This window comes from Camelina sativa, chromosome 11 (assembly GCF_030686135.1).
Source record: "Camelina sativa cultivar CO46 ecotype springtype chromosome 11, ASM3068613v1".
NCBI classification, from domain to species: Eukaryota; Viridiplantae; Streptophyta; class Magnoliopsida; order Brassicales; family Brassicaceae; genus Camelina; species Camelina sativa.
Window position 1 is genome coordinate 40,437,566 of NC_141890.1, and position 19,547 is coordinate 40,457,112.

The 19,547-nt window shown below is 33.6% G+C and overlaps 3 protein-coding genes across 3 annotated transcripts; all 3 read left to right on the forward strand.

The window, feature by feature from the left end:
* The first annotated feature begins 427 nt into the window (after positions 1 to 427).
* Positions 428 to 4,475, forward strand: LOC104725524 (ferric reduction oxidase 8, mitochondrial). Its single transcript, XM_010444194.3, has 8 exons — positions 428 to 1,548; positions 1,630 to 1,726; positions 1,834 to 2,019; positions 2,106 to 2,343; positions 2,423 to 2,750; positions 2,826 to 3,081; positions 3,197 to 3,924; positions 4,003 to 4,475. Exons 1-8 carry the CDS (start codon positions 1,392 to 1,394, stop codon positions 4,197 to 4,199), a joined length of 2,187 nt encoding a protein of 728 aa, XP_010442496.2. The 5' UTR covers positions 428 to 1,391; the 3' UTR covers positions 4,200 to 4,475.
* Positions 4,476 to 7,064: 2,589 nt separating this feature from the next.
* Positions 7,065 to 11,983, forward strand: LOC104725525 (C2 and GRAM domain-containing protein At5g50170). Its single transcript, XM_010444195.3, has 9 exons — positions 7,065 to 7,900; positions 8,357 to 9,574; positions 9,666 to 9,848; positions 9,977 to 10,260; positions 10,391 to 10,507; positions 10,706 to 10,968; positions 11,075 to 11,249; positions 11,383 to 11,655; positions 11,742 to 11,983. The coding sequence occupies exons 1-9, from the start codon at positions 7,537 to 7,539 to the stop codon at positions 11,949 to 11,951; spliced, it is 3,087 nt and encodes a 1,028-aa protein (XP_010442497.2). The 5' UTR covers positions 7,065 to 7,536; the 3' UTR covers positions 11,952 to 11,983.
* A 1,098-nt stretch (positions 11,984 to 13,081) lies between these two features.
* On the forward strand, positions 13,082 to 13,763 carry LOC104725526 (uncharacterized). The gene has a single exon (XM_010444196.2). The coding sequence runs from the start codon at positions 13,258 to 13,260 to the stop codon at positions 13,600 to 13,602; it is 345 nt and encodes a 114-aa protein (XP_010442498.1). The 5' UTR covers positions 13,082 to 13,257; the 3' UTR covers positions 13,603 to 13,763.
* Positions 13,764 to 19,547: the final 5,784 nt, after the last annotated feature.

The following is a 19,547-nucleotide window of genomic DNA, read 5'->3' on the forward strand; positions in this document are numbered from 1 at the left end:
TTGTATTCTTCATAAACCGATAAATTTCAATCCAAAACAAGTTCTTTTACTTAGTTCGAAGTGCTTAAGGACCTTTTATAAGTCAAGGATAAGTCTCGTGTTTGACTGACCAGAGACTGAAGTTAAGTCAATCCTAGAGCCTTGAAGAAAGTATAGAAAGAACGTGTGATCCCCATGAATTCGGACCAATAGAAGTTCCTGGAAAAAGTTAGTGCGAAAAATCCATCAGAATATCTTGAAGACTATATAGGAAAGAAGAAGAAATTGTGATTAGATTGGGAGAAATGTAATTTAGCGAATGCCATGAAGTCTCCTGGACCATGAAAAATGCATGAGAAGACGGGGTATGGAGCAATTCTAGGAAAAGACAGACGACAACAAAACGTCAAACCTAACCTATAAGAAAATTAAAAAACGTGAATCATATAAGGGGAATTGGCAAAACTAACTTAGAAAAAAACTAAAATTAAATCCCTAACTACTCTAACCATATAACTACGATATAGTGTATATAAACTACAATATATACAATCTTACCCTTCCATCATCTTTATCTACCTCTTTACCACCATCTTTAGCCACCTTCGGCCAGCACCGCTAGACACTTCCGCCGCACACCTCCGCCGTGAACCTCCACCTGCCAATTCCGCCGGAAATTTCCGCCGACCAACTCTGCTAGAAAACTTCCGCCGGCCACCTCCGTCGGAAACCTCCTCCGGCCACCACGGCCGGTTACCTCCGGCCACCAGCTCTCCATTGTCACCAAAAGACTAAAATAGTAATTATACACTACCTTCCTCCAATTCTCCTAATTTTTTTGAATATAGTGCTATATTCTTAATTTTGTTTGTGTTTTTGGTTATCACACAAATTGACCCATCGTATAATGACCTGTAAAGAAAGCAAGTTAAAAATAGTGAAAAGTTCAAGAAAACAAAAAAAAAAAAGAGTTTGTGTAACGGCAAACTCAAAAAAAAAAAAAAAAAAATTGGTAAACCAAGAACTAAACTAAATATAAATTAATGTTTAGGAAAAATATATGATGAAAACGGGCAAATGCTTTGGAATGCATTAGCAAATAAGACATTTTTGAGAAAGCATGAATAACTGAGAAATTATGGTAAATCATTCTTTTTTTTTTTGGCATAATCTCTAAAGTGTTTAAAATAAATAAATAAGTCATCAAATAATTGAAAGCACAGTCAAACTAAAAAAATCTACATCTCTTGATATTAAAAAAGTGAGTTTGATAAGGTGGTAGGGCCCTTTGATTATGTGTTCTTTATTTTGAGTCCATATATAGAGAGATATTGGAAGAAGCATGATCAAAAAGATTCAAGCACACCACCCTCAAACATTGGAACTAACTAAAATTAGGGAACACAACAAGGATGGCAAAAGTGTTGACACTTCTTGTTCTTCGAATACTCATGAATCTCTTATTTATCGGTTGGATTTCTCTCTGGATCATAAAACCCACCACTCTATGGATACAATCTTGGCATCAAGCTGAAGATACCATCAAACACACTTTCTTTGGCTATTACGGTAACCCTCAAATTAGCCACCACTCTTCTCTTATTTTTACTTCAATATATCTCTGATTTTTTTGCATTTATGACGGTTAAGGTCTCAACTTTGCCGTATTCTCATTCCCTCCTATTGCTCTCTCTATTATTGGACTAATTTATTTGAGTTTACTGCCGCAACATCATCGTCCAACAAGGTAATTAATACGATTTCAATCTTTAAGTCACGGTTAAAAAGTAAAAACAGATTAAAAAAAAAATGATGTTTCTATTCTGTCAACTTGTTATAATACTGAACCTGTAGAGGAGGGAGGAGTGCATCTATTACTATCTCAAGACCAGCCATTATCAATAGTTTCATTGGGATCATGCCTTGTTTCGAGATCATTGCTCTTTTTTTATTCCTTCTCTTTCTAGCTTGGACCTTCTATGTCCGTGTCACTAGCGACTTCAAGAAGCTGACGCCTGTCAAAACCATGAATTTTAACTTGTAACGTTTCTCTCCACTTCCAAGAATCTTCAACCTTTCTATATAGAATTGTTAAACTTTTTTGACTTAGTATTATATGTTTTCAGATGGCAACTTAAGTACTTTAGAGTTGCTACAAGGTTCGGTCTATTAGCTGAAGCATGTCTCTCTCTACTTCTTTTCCCTGTCTTGAGGGGACTCTCGATGTTCCGTTTACTCAACATTCAGTTTGCAGCTTCTGTAAAATATCATGTATGGCTCGGGACCGGTTTGATCTTCTTTTCTTTGGTTCATGGTGGAAGCACTCTGTTCATTTGGACTATTACTCATCACATTGAAGAAGAGGTAAAATTAATAACTCAGTTTCTTATAACAACAATCTATTAAATTACTGTCCCTGACTCTTTCTTGTGGTTTAAAACAGATTTGGAAATGGCAGAGAACGGGTCGGGTATATGTAGCTGGACTGATCAGTCTTGTAACAGGATTACTAATGGGAATCACATCACTTCCTCAAATTCGAAGGAAGAAATTTGAAGTTTTCTATTACACACACCATTTGTATATAGTATTTCTTGTAGCTTTCTTGTTTCATGCTGGTGATCGTCACTTCTATTGGGTACTACCTGGAATCTTTCTCTTTGGACTCGACAAGATACTTCGGATTGTTCAATCACGATCCGAAAGCTGTATTCTTTCCGCCCGTCTCTTCTCTTGTAAAGCCATTGAGCTTGTCTTGCCAAAGGACCCAAGTAAGAAAGTTAATTATATATTTCTCTGTTTTTAATATTACACATAGTAAGATTTCTTTATTTTGGTATTTGCAGGGCTTAATTATGCTCCATCGAGTTTTATATTTGTGAACATTCCCGTGATCTCGCAGTTTCAGTGGCATCCCTTTAGTATTACATCGAGCTCGAGTGTAGACAAACACACATTGTCTGTGATGATAAAATGTGAAGGAAAATGGACAAATTCTGTTTCTAACATTTTAGAAGAAGCTGCAAATTCTGAAAAGAAGATTAGCAACATAATTGTAAGAGTAGAAGGTCCTTATGGACCTGCCTCAGTAGATTTCCTCAGGTTGCTAAAACACTCTATACTTTAGCTCAGTTTCAATAAAATTGTTTAAAATTCGAAAGTATTGATTTTTTTTTTTTTTTTTGACATCTTTTGAAAGTATTGATTTGTTTGGCAGGTATGATAATCTGTTTCTTGTGACGGGAGGAATCGGAATCACACCATTTCTAAGCATTTTGCAGGAACTCGCGTGTAAAAACCGACTCAAAACTCCCAAGAGGGTGCAGCTTGTGTTTGCGGTTAGGACAGTCCAAGAACTTAACATGTTGCTTCCAGTATCGTCTATACTATTTAACCCAGTCAACAACTTAAGTCTCAAGTTAAAAGTTTATGTCACCCAAGAAAAGAAGCATTCCAATGAGACAAGAACATTACAAGAGTTCTTGGCTCAGTCACAAGTTCAGTCAATTCACTTAGAAACCGACGAGGACTATTCAAGATTCCCAATTCGTGGGCAAGAAAGCTTCATATTGCTTGCCACATTAGTCCTTATAACCATGCTTACGTTTCTCGGCTTCTTGATAGGTTTAACCCATTTCTTTATACCTTCTGAACACAAGAATCATTCAAAATCTATGAAGTTAGCTACTTCAGGAGCTATGAAGACAGATAAAGAAAAGGTTCCTTTATGGGTTCCAGATTTGGTCATCATTGTCTCTTACGTTATAGCTATCACAATTGGTGGTTTGGCTGCAACAATTCTACAATGGAGACGACAACACAGAGAGGCACCAGGGTTGTCTAAAGAAGAAGTAAAACCAGAGGAAAGAAACTTAACCGAGTTAATACTAACTGCTCCTATTGAGGATCATGAGATACATACCGGAGAAAGGCCGAAACTCGAAGGTACTTATTAATAAAAACTATAACATTCTTGACTTATAATGTCTAATAAGATTCTATGTATTTGTTTTTGTAACACAGAAATATTGTTGGAGTTTGAGATGAACTTGAGAGGATGGTCGAGTGTAGGAGTGCTGGTATGTGGACCAGAGCCAATGAAAGAAGGTGTGGCATCTATGTGTCGCCAAAGGCGGCCTCAGTGTTGTGGAGTAGAGGATTCAGGAAATAAACACATGAAGATGAATCTTAATTTTCATTCTCTTAATTTCAACCTTTAGGCAGTGAATGGTAACATGTATAAGTGCATATTTGAACATTTTTTAAAAAAATCTGATTCATGTTACCATTCATACATTTAGGGAGCAATAGGCGTTTTTCAAAAAAAAATGAGAAAACCACTTTGCGTTTTTTAAGGGAAGGTAATATACTATTGGATCGCTTTTTGTTTGTCTAGAATCAATTAGGTAGCGTTTTTGTAGATTACACACTGTTATTTTATTCTTTTTAAATTATTTATTTTATAAAGAGAGTAATAATTAATTAAATTTCAACAATAACTCTATGCTATATTTGATCAAAAACAAAATCTCTATGCTATAAGTATTTTCGATTTTAAAATTTTAAAAGTTCTGATAAATGAATTACTTTTTATTTATTTTATAAAAAATATTACACTTCATTATTCTTCACAAACTACAAAATAATCACTTATAATATGGACAAACAGATCCAAAAAACTTAAGTCAGTTTTAATCAAAATATAATTTTAATTTATGTCATCTAAAATGTATCATATTTATGTTAACTAGATTTAACAATTTACAAGTAAACTATAGTTTCTTCTATAATGAAATTATTTTTAAAAGATGTATTTCTTCATTATTTGATAAACAAAATTTTACATGATTATAACTTTGGTTTTTAAAGTTCATAAATTATAAATAAAAATGAAAATACTATCTTGCTAACAATAAAAACTATAATATGTTTATAATGTGTAACTATAAAAGTATATTAATATAATATATTTGTTTATAATATGTAACTATAATATGTATTATGCACCACTTATTGTTTTTTTCACCAATCAAACATTATTTTGTACCGCTTATTTTGGAATAACCGCACTTGTCCCATAAATATATTTGTCCTGCACGTACTGTAATTGAACCGTACCGTAATAGCAAAATTTTTGTTCCGCACTACCAAAGCATTTTTTAAGTTGTTTTATTTTTGGGTTTGTATGCTTTTACTTCTTTTTTTATTATTATTGAATAACCGACTGTAATAGAAGCTCTCTAATACAAATTTAAGCAAGCTCTCTAATACAAATTTAAGGAAGCTCTCTAACAATACGGCCAACTTTTTGAAACAAATGGAAAAATTTGTGGCCCAAAATACGTGCAAGTGTGTTGTGCAACACAAATGACTTTGACACATAGCGTTACTTCGGGAAAAGTGGCCAAAATCAACCCAACTATTTTTCAAACGCTTTTTTATACTGAAACTTTAATACTCTGCAAATAACAATCTGAACTGTATTAAAATTCAAATTTGCTATCTAATCTATATAAAATGTTGTCAATTTCAATTTCTGTTCGAATAATATTAAATGAGAGTTTAACGATGTTGAATCAGATGATCTATCGCATCCATGTGGCACTGTGAATGACTAAAACTAAGTTGTTTTGGTCATTTTTATGTGTGTTGTGGCAATAAACAAATCGTTTGACAAAAAATGAGATATTGGAGTCCGTTTTCGGGTGTATTGTGAAACTTCATTTTTGGTCATTTCTTGCTACAAAATATCTAAAAATGACCAAAACGATGTAGTTTTAGTAAGTCGCAGTGTTATGTTGATGTCACGGATCGTTGGATTCAACATCATTAAACTTTGATTTAACACTGTTCGAACAAATGTTGAAATTGACAATATTTATATAATTTAAGTAGCAAAATTGAATTTTAATACAATTCAGATTATTATTTGTAGAGTATTGAAGTTTAGGTACAAAAAATATTTGACAAATAGTTGGAATTGATTTTAACTGTTTCCCCGCGTTACTTCGTATGGAAGTTTTGGTGCAGTTATGTGACTTGCGTCAACATACAAAACCCAACAGCTGCTTTGACAATTCAGAATTTATGGACTGAATTTAAAATATATAAACAATATCTCCTTCTTTTTTTCTTTCTTTGACATCAAAACGATATACGTATAAGATTTGCATTAGTGTACTAGAGATCCTAATAATACCAATCTTACGTTTTTGGCAATGTATACATTGAATAGAGAGAGAGGAGTTATCTTACGTTAAACAATTATGTAAAAGCTATACTTACATGTAAAATATTAAGAAACACTTTGTTATATAACCAAACCAGATTATTCGTCTGTACTCTGTAGTATTCACAATCACAGCACATATATTTACAAATATATCTCAAAGGAAAGCAAAAGATTTGAAAGAAAGAAATCTTGTTTATTATAAAGAAATCTTATTTATTATAAAGAACTCAAATTAGCTTAAAAACTTTTGAATTTTAATGTATTAAAAAATAGCATATTTTCTGCATAAAATTAAATGCGTAGAGTTATTTATTTCCAGAAATTATGTTACATCTTCTTTAACTATGGTTTAAATTAATATTTAGCTATGAGTGCTATATTACTTACTTTATGAAATACATCTCTTGAACAAAAAAAAAGTTATGAAATACACTTAGTTGATGCAAGAATAAAATATATATATATATACCTCATGAAGTTTCTAAATTTAGTATTAATATTCATTTTTCTATGTTAACAGCTTTGAACCATCATAAATATATAGATATCATTTTATCAAAACGAAATAAACACAAACACATAGTTACACCACATACACTTTAGTTAAAGAAATAAATCACAACGCACTTCAATGACTAAAATCCACAGAATCTTGGAGTAAGGAGAAATTAAACTAACCCAAAAACAAAATAAGTCCAATGTGTTTAGACATAAACATAGTTTCATTCAATCAAAAAGATCTTTATAAGTACAACAAAGCTCAAATTCTAATAGTAACTCTCTTTTTTAATTCCCAATTACCCAAAGATTCTCTCTCACTCCACAAAACTATCTTCGAGAATCGTGTTCCACTAAAGCTGTGAAACGGCTTTGCTCACCATTCAAACAAACAAAACAAAAAAAAAAAGCAAAGTTTCACGTTAAACACCATTTCAAAACCAAAATCAAATACCTTTCACACTAATCGTAACATTTTTTTTTGATATTTTTAATCCACATTTGTTATCTTAATCCACTCTAATTTCGTTTTTACTATCCGGAACCTAAATTAAAAAAAAAAAAAAAAAAAAAAAAAAAATCACAGACCAACAAAACTAGCCGAATGTGTGCTGATCAACTAAACCGACCCATCATCCCAATCATCTCTTTCCGTGTCACTCTCTTCCTCCCCCACGTTTCTTCTCCCTTAACTTTGCCTTTATGGGTTTTAACTTCTCCTTCTTTTTTCAGTTTTCGAATTCTACATATCCACATTTTTGATTCCACCACCACCACCATCATCTCTCTCTCGCTCTCTCTTCAAAACCTTCGGTTTCTCTAAATCGATGAGGCTCTACGTCTACATACTCCAAGCGAAAGATTTACCAGCGAAAGAGACGTTCGCGAAGCTTCACGTTGGGAAACACAGGTCTAAGACGAGAGTCGCGAGAGACACTTCTTCACCGATCTGGAACGAGGAATTCGTTTTCAGGATCACTACTGATGTCGTCGACGAAAGCGACGACGTCGTTGTGTCGATTCTTCACCACGAGCAGGAGGATCGTTATCACTCCAATGTTTCCACCGGATTGATTGGTAAAGTTAGGATTCCGATTCGTTCCGTTGCTGCTGAAGAGAATCAAACTCTCTTGCCGACTTGGTTTGTGATTGAGAAGCCTAGTGATGGCAAGTTCGTTAACATTGAATGTGGTTAGTCTCTTTTTGAATTCTGTTCTACTTTTGTTTGGAGAATTTGATTCGTTCTGTAGTATACTTGTGGTACCATTAGAGCAAATGGTTTGTTTGTGTTTACTCTGTTGATCATAAATTAAGCTTTGATTCTTTGGAACGGTGTTTTTTGGTGTTGTGTTGGTCATGAATTAAGTCTCTAGTTAGAACCATTAGTGATGTAGCTTGAGACCATAAATGAGAGAATGTGTTTGATTTTGAGATTTCTGTGACCTTATAAATCTGTTTCTATGATTTTTTTTGCCTTGATTTTGAGGAATGTGCCTTGAGATTTAACAATAGGCTTTATTTGCTGTTACTCAAGATAGATGAGTCGGATTGCGATACAGGACTCATCAGAATATTTGAGTTTGATATCTTCCCTTATTGGAAGGTTGTGGTTTATCTCTGGATGTGAACTTTACCTCTGTCTCGCAGGGAAAATCCTTCTCAGTTTGTCTTTGCAAGGGAAGTGGGACATTACCGCTGGTGAGAAAGTCCAAAATGATATCAACTTGGAAGGTGTGAAAGAACTCGAAGGGTCACCTAAAGATCTGAGTTGCTCCAAAGATGGGAAACGGCGTAAACACCACGATGGGAAGCACATAATGAAGAATTTTGTCAACCAGATTGACAAGCTTTTTCATAAGAAAGAGGAAATGTCTAAAAGACTCCATGACGACTCATCAGGAGGACAAAGCGTGACCTCGAATTATGAGGATGCCACTGACAAATCTTCTTGCTCTGCTACTTCTACTTGTACTAGCTTTGAGGAAGGGCTTGATCTGATGCAGTCTAGTGACAGTGAAAGAGAAGAAATGCCTGAGAATCTTACCGGGGGTGTTCTTGTAGATCAGAAATATTTAGTCTCACCCTGCGATCTTAACAAATTTCTTTTCACGCCGAGTTCACAGTTTAGGAAAGAGTTGGCTGAACTTCAAGGTTTATCAGATGTACAGGAAGGACCTTGGACAATGATGCAAGAAGATACTCCTCGTTTAACACGGGTTGTTACATACATGAGGGCTGCAACAAAAATGGTCAAAGCGGTAAAAGCCACAGAGAATCAAGTTTACCGGAAAGCGAGCGGGAAGCAGTTTGCTGTTTTCGTTAGTGTAAGCACTCCAGATGTTCCCTATGGAAATACCTTCAAAATAGAGTTGCTTTACAAGATACTTTCTGAAACAGAGCCAACTGCTGGTGGGGAACCTTCTCGACTGATCATATCATGGGGAATTCAATTCAGTCAGAGTACTATAATGAAAGGTATGATTGAAGGAGGTGCTAGGCAAGGGCTGAGAGAGAGCTTTGAACAATTTTCTGATCTCCTGGCTAAGACTTACAAAACTCTAGATCCGGCTGTTGTATTGGACAAAGAGCAGGTTATAGCAACAGTGCAGTCAGAGAAAAAGACTGATTTGAAATCAGCTTTTCTATATTTCTGGAGTTCTTCTGTCATCTGTGCTGTTCTTTTATCTGTATATGTTGTGGTGCATATACTGCACAGTGAGCCTAGCAAAATCCAAGGATTTGAATTCTATGGGCTTGATTTGCCTGATAGTTTTGGAGAGGTACTCAGTAGTGGAATGCTAGTTCTTCTTCTGGAGCGTGTTTATATGATGACTGTGCACTTTATACAAGCTAGATTACATCGTGGTGAGGATGATAGTTACTCTTTAGAAAATACCTTCAAACTTGTATTGCCTGTGCAGTCCAGTTGACTTCTTGTTTTCGTTCCTGATTTCAGGAAAAGATCATGGAGTCAAAGCAAATGGCAAAGGATGGATTCTGACAATAGCTTTAATCAAGGGCACAAATTTGGCTTCAGTGGAAGCAACAGAGATCTTTGATCCTTATGTTGTTTTCACTTGCAATGGGAAAACCAGAACAAGCTCTGTCAAACTTCAAGCCCAGGATCCCCAGTGGAATGGTAATCAAACTTTTGTTCTTATTTATCTTTTCGTCGTCAGTGACAATCCTTTGTCTCATTTCTTTCGTTTCTACTTTGTTTCCTAATATATCGCCACAATGCCATTTAACTTGGTGTGGTTCTTGCAGAGGTAATCGAGTTTGATGCAATGGAGGAGCCACCATCAGTATTAGATGTGGAGGTATTTGATTTTGATGGTCCATTTGACCAGGGGGCCTCTCTTGGTCATGCAGAGATCAATTTCTTGAAACATACAGCCGATGAACTTGCAGACTTTTCTGTTCCTTTAGTTGGTCATCATGCTCAAGCATCTCAGTCGAAGTTACAGTTGAGAATTTTTCTGGAGAACAAGAACGGGGTTGAAACAATGAAGGATTACTTGAGTAAGGTGGAAAAGGAAGTAGGAAAGAAGGTAAACATGTGCATCTACTGTATTTAAGCACATTTAATTGGCCAGTCATTTCCGACTCGGTGTGGTTGTTTGAAAATGCCTTCATTATGTTCATGTGCCACCCTGTCTCTCTTGTTGTATTTTTTGACAGTTGAACATTCGATCACCACAGAAGAACTCCGCTTTCCAGAAACTGTTTGGTTTGCCCCATGAAGAATTTCTTCTCAAAGAATATACTTGTTACTTGAAGAGAAAACTTCCTGTGCAGGTTTGCTTCCGTTTTCTTTTCCTCTGACTAATTCTTGAATCATCTTCCACTCAATACCTAAGAAATTTCTTTAACAGTGTGGTGGACGTACCCATCATAGATTATGCTGATCATAGTTAAGCAGGAATACAGAAAACACGTATTATAATGGTGGAACTGATGTAGTATCTAAGATATGCTTGCTGCTAATGTTGACAGGGAAAGCTCTATCTGTCTGCTAGAATTGTGGCGTTCTACTCAAATGTATTTGGACACAAGACAAAGTTTTACTTTCTTTGGGAAGATATTGATGACATCCAAGTGCTTCCCCCAACATTTGCTTCCTTAGGAAGCCCTTTGCTGCTCATTATTCTGAAAAAGAACCGTGGTCTTGACGCAAAGCATGGGGCTAAATCTCAGGATGATGAAGGAAGAGTTTGGTTCTATTTTCAGTCTTTTGTGTCATTTGATGCGACTAGCAGGTACTTGAAGGAATTTTGTTTACGTGATAATTTAAGCTGACCAAACCCAAAAAGATTATTTTACTGTTTCTAGCTATTGAATTTGAAATATCCATGAATATGGCAGGACAATCATGGCTTTGTGGAAAACTAGGACGTTAAGTGTATATCATAGAGCACAAATAGCAGAAGAAGAACAAGATTTGTCAGATCCCTTCCTTTTGCCTGAAGATGTTGCAGTTGTTTCAGATTCGGATGCATTAAAGATGTCAAAAGTGTACACGTGTGATCTACCTTGCGATGTACAAACCATCTTTCACTCCTCCCTTATGCTTCTTCCATTTAATAGAGGCTATGCAATATCGGAGTGTTATTGAGGATCGGTTTTGAAGATGGTGTTCCTGGAACTTGATCTCAAAAAAATTTATGTTACAGGTCGAACTGGTAATGAGGATCTTTGGTGGAGGAGAACTGGAGCGTAAGGTCATGGAGAAATCTGGATGTCTCAGTTACGCGAGTACAACATGGGAATCTAAAAACCCGGGGGTCTACGAAAGGCGGCTTTCTTACAAATACAATCACTATGTGTCTGTGTTTGGAGGCGGAGTCACCTGTGCACAACAGAAATCTCCAGCTCCAAATGATGATGGTTGGATCTTGAATGAGATTGTGGCTCTCCATGATGTTCCATTCGGAGATCATTTTCGCGTAAGTCTTCTTCTTCAACTGCTTTAACATAGTGGCGTATAGAATCAATCTGTTCGCGCTAAACGATAATATGATTGATCATGTAGGTTCATCTAAGGTACGAGGTGAAAAAAGCAGGAGTTGATTGTAAAACAAGTAAATGCGAAGTGTATCTGAAGATCAGGTGGCTCAAAACTATAAAGTTTGAACAGAGAATTAGCAAAAGTATAATGGAGAAATTTAGGAATCGATTAAATGTTATATTCGATTTGTTCCAGAAAGAGTCTGTAGCAAATTCATCTTTGACACTTCTCTGACTAATAAAACTATATAAAAACTTGTCTTCGTAGATCTCTCTCATTGTCGAAATTTTGAATCTCGACTCGTACATATTTCCACCTTCACTTGATCCAATCCTGTGGATAGCACGTGATTCACTTCCAATATAGGAGGGAATTGAATTTGAAGGTGTAGTACATTGACTAATTCAAATCTTAAACCATTTTATTTCGACAAACCTTAGCTACACAAATTAGTAAGCACCAATTTTGTCTACTTCTGCAAACTGTGAAAGTAGGATTCATCCTGTGAAATTAAACACTAATTTGTTCTTGGAAAATTTTACTAGCTATGCCCCTGCATATATACATATGATTTTTATTTTCCAGAGTGATTACATTTGTAATTAATTGTAAGAGGAATATTTTTATATAACAAACCGTTACTAAATTTTCAAAAATTATTGCAATAATAACCGTCGATTCAATTAATTGTGGTCAATGATTATTGGAGTTGAACTGACCGGAAAAGCTTTTCTTAATTATAACATTTTTCTAGACTGCATAGTAGACAAAGAGTTTGACATAGATTAACGAAACGATTGTTATATTTGAAGACCAAATTGAAAGTATATATGTTTAACAAATAGTATAACAAATTGAAAATTCATTGATGTCACATGTTATTCAACCATTATTGAATAGTATTTTGAAATAATAAGTAAAATAGAAATATATATTGAATACTTTTTGTTAGTTGAAAATAATGTAGGGGGTATTTAGCAATAGAATAACAATCTATCTATATTTTAAAAATATAAAATTTATCTCTGAAATTACATTCTCTATCAATTCTTGCAAAGTCATATCTCAAATTCCTAATTGTAAGAAAAATTGAAAACTATTTCTCTTAATATCTTAAATAAATGTTTGATGTTTATAGCCAATATTTAGACCTCGAGTTGCTGCCTCAGCAACACACCCCAAAACTGATCAGCAGCCGAACATAGACTGCTCCTCAGTTTTTGCCCCGAGATGAGGAATCCTTACTTGCACCATTCCCATGTGTCTGTCTGTTCATTGTCTTCACCCATCTTTTTTTTTCTTATATTTTAATCCAAAATGGACACCCAATGCCTTTATGTGTCTCCTACTTCAAACCACCTTCATGAATCATTTCCATAACACAACCCATAAAACTCAACCTCCCCCATGTGCCTTCACATGCATTCCAATGAAACTCTATACTCAATTAATTAATCATCCTATTAATTCCATTTAAGCGTTGTTATTAACACACAAATTTAAACAACCACTTTTGACTTCACATTCAACAAGACTAGCTATGGATCTTTGCAAAAGTAGAGCAACAACCACCGTTACTCTCTCATGTCTCCTCTTCTTCGTCTCTTCATTCTACACAATCTCCACCGCGAAATCAGCCACCACCAACCTGCTCTCGTACCAACTCCTTCAGTTTACCGCCTTCTTTCTCGCTGCAGCCTTGTCACTTCTTATGTTGGTCGCGGCGGCCCGAGCCACCATGGTCGCGTGGATAACGGTGCTTGTTCTGTTGGCTTTCTCGGGTACACGGCGACGTGTTCTGGCACGGAGAGGGAAAACAATCACCGCGGATGTGGCGTTGTGCTTGTTCAGGGTTCTGTTTAGAGAGGCAGATCCTCGCGGTTAGTCTCTTGATGGTTGGTTCTTCCTTGTTAGAGAGTATTTTACATGTCCCATTTTGTATATAACAAACAAAATATGTCTTTTTGTGATTGATTTTCCCTTTTTGTATTTATTTATACGGAATCAAGATTTTAGTTTTAATATATATTGTGTGATTTAAATGTTCATTAAATTCTATTATAGTTATAAAATAATTATATTATATAGGTTACAGAACAATTTGAATCTTTCTAATTTTCTTTTGAAAAATAATTATTTTATAGTTTAAGAAAACAAGATTTTGATCTCAAATCGGATCTTAGAAAAATAATACTCCCTTCGTTTTTTTCTTATTTGTCATTATAGATATTTTAGCACAAATTAAAAAAAATAAATAAATATTTTATTATATCTTTTTTTTACTATTAGACTTCTAAAGAATTTAATCTTTTAATTCATTTAATAAAGGAAAAATGAGATAATTTTCTGCAAAAAATGACATTGTAAAACAACTAAACTGAAACAAAAAAAAATTAGGCTTAGAATAACAACTAATTTAAAACAGAGGGGATATAAGGAAACAAACCATAAACGATGTATAAAACCTAAAATGATCTTATGATTTTTTCACAGTTAATATCTCTGCTACAAATTAATATAAGTTTGGCCCTAAAAAAGGAATAAAACACTAAGAAAAACCAATTCTACGCCTAAAACACACTAACAAAAAAAAAATCCCTTAGTTATAATTTTCAGAAAAAAATGTCGAGACAAAGATCCATTTAGGGCTTGATTAGAACAACCGGTAATAGAGTATTAGCATTATGCAGCATAAATATTAAGTTATATGCTCTAATTAATACGACAAATTTTATTGATTGGTGGAGCAGTCAGTGAATAGATATTATATTTATATTTAATATATTATATTAACTAAATATATAATATTTAAACATGTTTAATTAGAGAGATTAATAATCACTCATTGCTATATAATATTTTTTAATATTTTTCACACATTTAATAATTATGAAAAATTGTTACATATATGTAAAATTGTAAATTATTAATTTTAAATATATATAATGTAACATATTAATTAAAAATTAATTAATATATTATAAGTTTTTTATAAACATTCTATCAATATTAACATTTTCAATTTCAATAACTTTTCAAAATATATTTAATATAATATAATACATTAAAATAAATTAAAATAATAATATACATTATAAACATTATATCTACATTTATATTTTTAATTTAATATTTTTATGTATTAAATAAATTATAACATCATTTTCGATAATAATATTAATAAGTTACTGATAAATATTATCTTATAACAAATAAAATTATGTTTTATGAAATCACAATTTTTTATATTTTTACAAAATAAATTAATTATATAAAATTATATATATATATTAATATTTTATAGCTAAATGGTTGGCAAATGCTTAAAGTGAGAACATTGAGAAAGAGAGCATATGAGAGCAACTTCTAAATGCTCTCTTATATGCTCTCTTAATAAATATTGATTGGATGATAAAAATAAAAAGACTCTTTTATATGCTCTTCCAATCAAGGCGTTAGATGATAATGACATATACAATTTACTAAACAACACTTACACTACATAAGTAGGAAATTTTAGAACAGTTCTACCTGTCCAGCATAAGGAAAAACATGGCTTTACATATACAGCTACAAAAGATTTAAAAATAAAAAAGAACAAAATTTCACGATAAATAAAGGGGTATTCTCAAAAATGATCCTTTTGGTGAGCTTATTTTTAAAAATACTCTTGGAATGCGTCCATATTTAAAAGTACATTTTTTTGTTGAAAAAGACAATTTTATCCTTAATGAACTAAACATAATTATTGAACGTCCTTCTCTTCGCCGTCGTTCTCTCCTTCTTCCTCGATCAGCGATTTTCGATCTCCTTGTTCGCGGCGATCCTCCATCCTCATCTTCGTCCATCTTGTCGTTTTTTCGGGATTCGTGTTCGTCGGATCTTAGACTCTTTGTCAGGTTTGTGGTTAAGATTTTGTTTTTCTTTGGTATATTCATCAATCTAAATTGATTTTAGATCAAAAATTCATATCTGACGAATTCAAATTGATAAAGTGTGTCTTTGAAGTGTTTAAAATGGGTTTTAAAAGCGTTTTATTTCCGTATTTGATGGATAAAGGTGGTTGTAGTTGATTTGACGAATTCAGATCGATAAATATGTTTGATATAGATTTGGAATTAGTAAACTCTTGTAAATTTGGATTTTTGTTATCTTTTGTAAAACACTTTATAAAAGCCCCTGTTAAACTATTTTGAAATCAATTCCAGATCGGTTGTGTTTATCGATAAAAGTGGTTGTAGTTGATAAAACGAATCCAAATTGATAAAGTGTGTTTTGAACTATTTAAAATGGGTTTTAAAAGCGTTTTAAAATGGGTTTTAAAAAAGCGTTTTAAAAGCTTTTAAAAACCTTTTAAAACTCTTGTAAATCAGTTGTAAATTATAATAAAATTCTTTTTTAAAAATCATTTTTTTTTGGAAAAGATGGAATACAGTGATTCAACATTCTCTTTTAAAAATCATTTTCATTTTCTTTTAAAATCATTTTCTTTTGCACTACCTGAAAGCATATATGATATGGGTTTTGAACCAAATGATGGAGCCACCATATGTCAACATTCAGACTTACACCTTGTTAAAAAGGTTAGAGATGTATTAGGAGATGCATCTTTCAAGAAGCTTGAAGATTCATTCCTTGGCCCTGTCATCAAGCTTGCTGCGAAAAATACATACATCAAATTTTCGGGGAAGATATTCCATTATTTGATGCTGAGAAGGCTGAATTCTAGAGGGAAAAATTTATGATTTACAGTCGACATGCAACCAATACGGTTCTCCATGAGAGAGTTCTTCCTCACAATATGTATTAAAATTGTTTCAAAAAGTCTTTTAAAAGGGTTTAAAAAGTATTTTAAAAGGTCTGAAAAGTGTTTTAAAAGGGTTTTAAAATGGTTTTTCAATGGGTTTACAACCTTTTAAAAGTTTTTAAAACACATTGAAAACCTTTTAAAACACAATGAAAGCCTTTTAAAACCTTTTAAAAGGGTTGAAAAGGCCTTTTAAAAGGGTTGAAAAGTGTTCTAAAAGGGTTTCAAACACATTCGGTTTTACAAGGGGGTGTAAAAAAAGGGGTTGTAACAGTTTTTTTGATCAATAACCTTGTATCTTAGGCAAGTTTGAACAAAACTAACATCATTGTTTTATTAAACACAGGGATTCAATGCAAACCGATTCATAGAGAACCAAGAAATAATGGCAAAGATCCATTTAATGAACCATATTCTTGGGCGGTGAGAGGAGACTACACTTTATCTCAACTTCAAGATCGACTCAGAAAAGGATGAAGAACCTTTGAGTGTTCAAGAAAAGGAATTTCTCACTACAGTGGTGTTAAGAAAAGGAATTTTGATCATACCATCTTCCTTAGAGAATGCACCACTGTCTCGGCTTCAACATGCATCAGATTTCGATATGTATACAGTCAACCATGGGGCAAGGAAGCATATAACGTCCTTGCTACATGCATTCAGAAGTTGGTTAAAAATTCGTGGTCAACAGGTCAATATCATATCAAAGGATTTCCTTTGGCATTATCAATATGGGATTTGAGTGATGTTCCCATTTTTGGTTCTACGTTTGGGAGAAGGTGTGATATTTCCAAAAACTTGTATCTGTTGTTTCTCAACTGGCACTCAACTTTAGCTGCAAGGTTTGACGAAGTTGTTGATGCTATTAAGACATCAACTTGTGTAAGTTTTTAATTCTATTAAAACTGTAGTTTTGTTATTCATTGGTTATCTTATTTGATGAGTTTTGTTTTGATGGATTTTGATTATTTTTTGTAGGTTGAAGTCAAAACTAGAATTGGAGATCCACAAGAATATAAGCATTTGGTAGATGAAGATGACAATGATTTTGAAGAAGTTATTGGATTTGTTATGAAAGGTTACATACTGAAGAAAGAAGAGTGGTTTTCAAGATTAGTTGATGTTTACTATGCCATGGGAGAGTTGAGTGACAAAATGGGGAAAATTGTCAGACTCTGAGAAACATGAGAAAATGGAGAAAAATTTGTCAGAATCTGAAAAGCTTGACATAATCGTCTTCATGTTACAAGATTTCAATAAAAGACTAGAAGCCCTTGAAAAAGCTGTCAAAATCAGAATTGGAGAAAGATAAGGACGAAGGAATAAGAGTTTTAATATATAAGTATTCAGTTTTATAACGCTCGAAACACACAAAAACTCACAGTTCTAAAATCGTCTCTCTCTTGCATCGTCCAAGTAAGTTCTTAGTTTAGTAGTTTTGAGAGTATATCGTAGATCAACTTCGCTTGAGTCTATTATTCGTGTGCTCAAGTATTAGTTTATGATCGGTTGTATTATGGGATTCATGAATCATGAATGTCCGAAAGCACTTATGACCGATTTATTGAATTAAGGAAAATATATCATATCTTGTCTACGTAATTTATATTATGCTTTTAAATTATGTTGTTGTAATATTTTTCATGAACAGATTATAACAACATAATTTTAAAACGTAATATAAATCACGGAGGCAAGATATGATATATTTTTCCTTATTTCAATAAATTAGTCGTAAGTGCTATTGGACAATCACGATTTATGAATGTCAAGATACAACCGATCACAAACTAATACTCTAGCAAACGAATAATAGACTCAAGCGAACTTGATCTACGATATACTCTCAAAACTACTAAACTAAGAAATTGGACGAAGCAAGAGAGAGAGAGAGAGAGAGAGATAAATTATTTTAGAACTGTGAGTTTTTACATGTTTGAGCTTGATAAATAAAGAGAGGCTGCATCTCTTTATATAGTAGAAGGAGGTAGGATCTCGAGAGAATATTCTCAGAGTATTCCGCAAGTTACTTGGAGTTCACTCCAAGTCTTTAAAAGAAAACTCTAAGTCTTTCCAAAAAAAAAAGAGTATATCGGCAAGAATTCCCAAGAGCCCGACGGCCCTCGTCCAGCCTGACACGGTTCAGTTTGGTGTGCATGTTGGTACCTTCCCTCTTCCTCTTACACACTTATGAAATTATATGAGAGTGAAACCATATATAAGGGAGCAAAAAACACTCCTCATTTCCAATGTGGGACATTTTCTAAATCATCCCGAGTGGCTCGCCTGATACCATTATTTCTTATTCAAATAAACTCCGTTTTGGACGTATGAGTATACCATCTTGTATTACACGTTAGCAGTTTTCCATTGCACTATCAACCCGACAATTCTTTTCAGCCATTTGGCTGGAATTCAGTCGTAAAGTCGCCGAAAAGTCATAGTCTCAAAACCTGCAATTTTCAGAAACTCTTTATGAGAATTCAGTTCCAACAACTCTAACTCAAACATATGATATACACACAAAAAAAAAACTCAGAGTTTTAAATAAATTCATGATTTCACATGTACTGTTTCGGAATTAGAGTTTGTGACCAAAAAAACAACAAAGATCTAGCAAACATTGTTGTCCTTGATAGTGAAGCCACCAAAATTGCTGGTCGTAGAATTGTTAAAGTTTTAAACGAGAAAATTGACGAATTGTTAGCCTTCACTACTCTCTCTTTTAAAACGAACACTAGCAAACTAAGTTACACACTCATTCTCATGGTGCCAACAAAGCTTCGTATGAAGAAATATCGTTGGCAACAATTGCAAATTCCAAATCAAGCTCACAAATTACAATTTTAAGACTTCTCACAAACTGGTCAATCTCCCGCATAATTGATACCAACATAATCAGTTGAAGAAAGGGTCAACAAAGCGAATATTGAATCTCAAATTACTATCACAACTAGGAAAAATCTGCGGAAATTCATATGTCAATGATTCAGCCGAGAAGAATGGATCACATAAAGATAAAT

What these genes read in the sequence shown, in the direction of transcription:
- LOC104725526 (XM_010444196.2), top strand. Translation starts at nt 13,258, where the DNA reads ATGGATCTTTGCAAAAGTAGAGCAACAACCACCGTTACTCTCTCATGT.
- LOC104725525 (XM_010444195.3), top strand. Translation starts at nt 7,537, where the DNA reads ATGAGGCTCTACGTCTACATACTCCAAGCGAAAGATTTACCAGCGAAA. An exon ending in CCAGGATCCCCAGTGGAATG is followed by an intron (nt 9,849 to 9,976) that starts GTAATCAAACTT and finishes TGGTTCTTGCAG; the next exon opens with AGGTAATCGAGTTTGATGCA. An exon ending in CGTGTGATCTACCTTGCGAT is followed by an intron (nt 11,250 to 11,382) that starts GTACAAACCATC and finishes TTTATGTTACAG; the next exon opens with GTCGAACTGGTAATGAGGAT.
- LOC104725524 (XM_010444194.3), top strand. Translation starts at nt 1,392, where the DNA reads ATGGCAAAAGTGTTGACACTTCTTGTTCTTCGAATACTCATGAATCTC. An exon ending in CACTTTCTTTGGCTATTACG is followed by an intron (nt 1,549 to 1,629) that starts GTAACCCTCAAA and finishes ATGACGGTTAAG; the next exon opens with GTCTCAACTTTGCCGTATTC. An exon ending in AGAAAGGCCGAAACTCGAAG is followed by an intron (nt 3,925 to 4,002) that starts GTACTTATTAAT and finishes TTTGTAACACAG; the next exon opens with AAATATTGTTGGAGTTTGAG.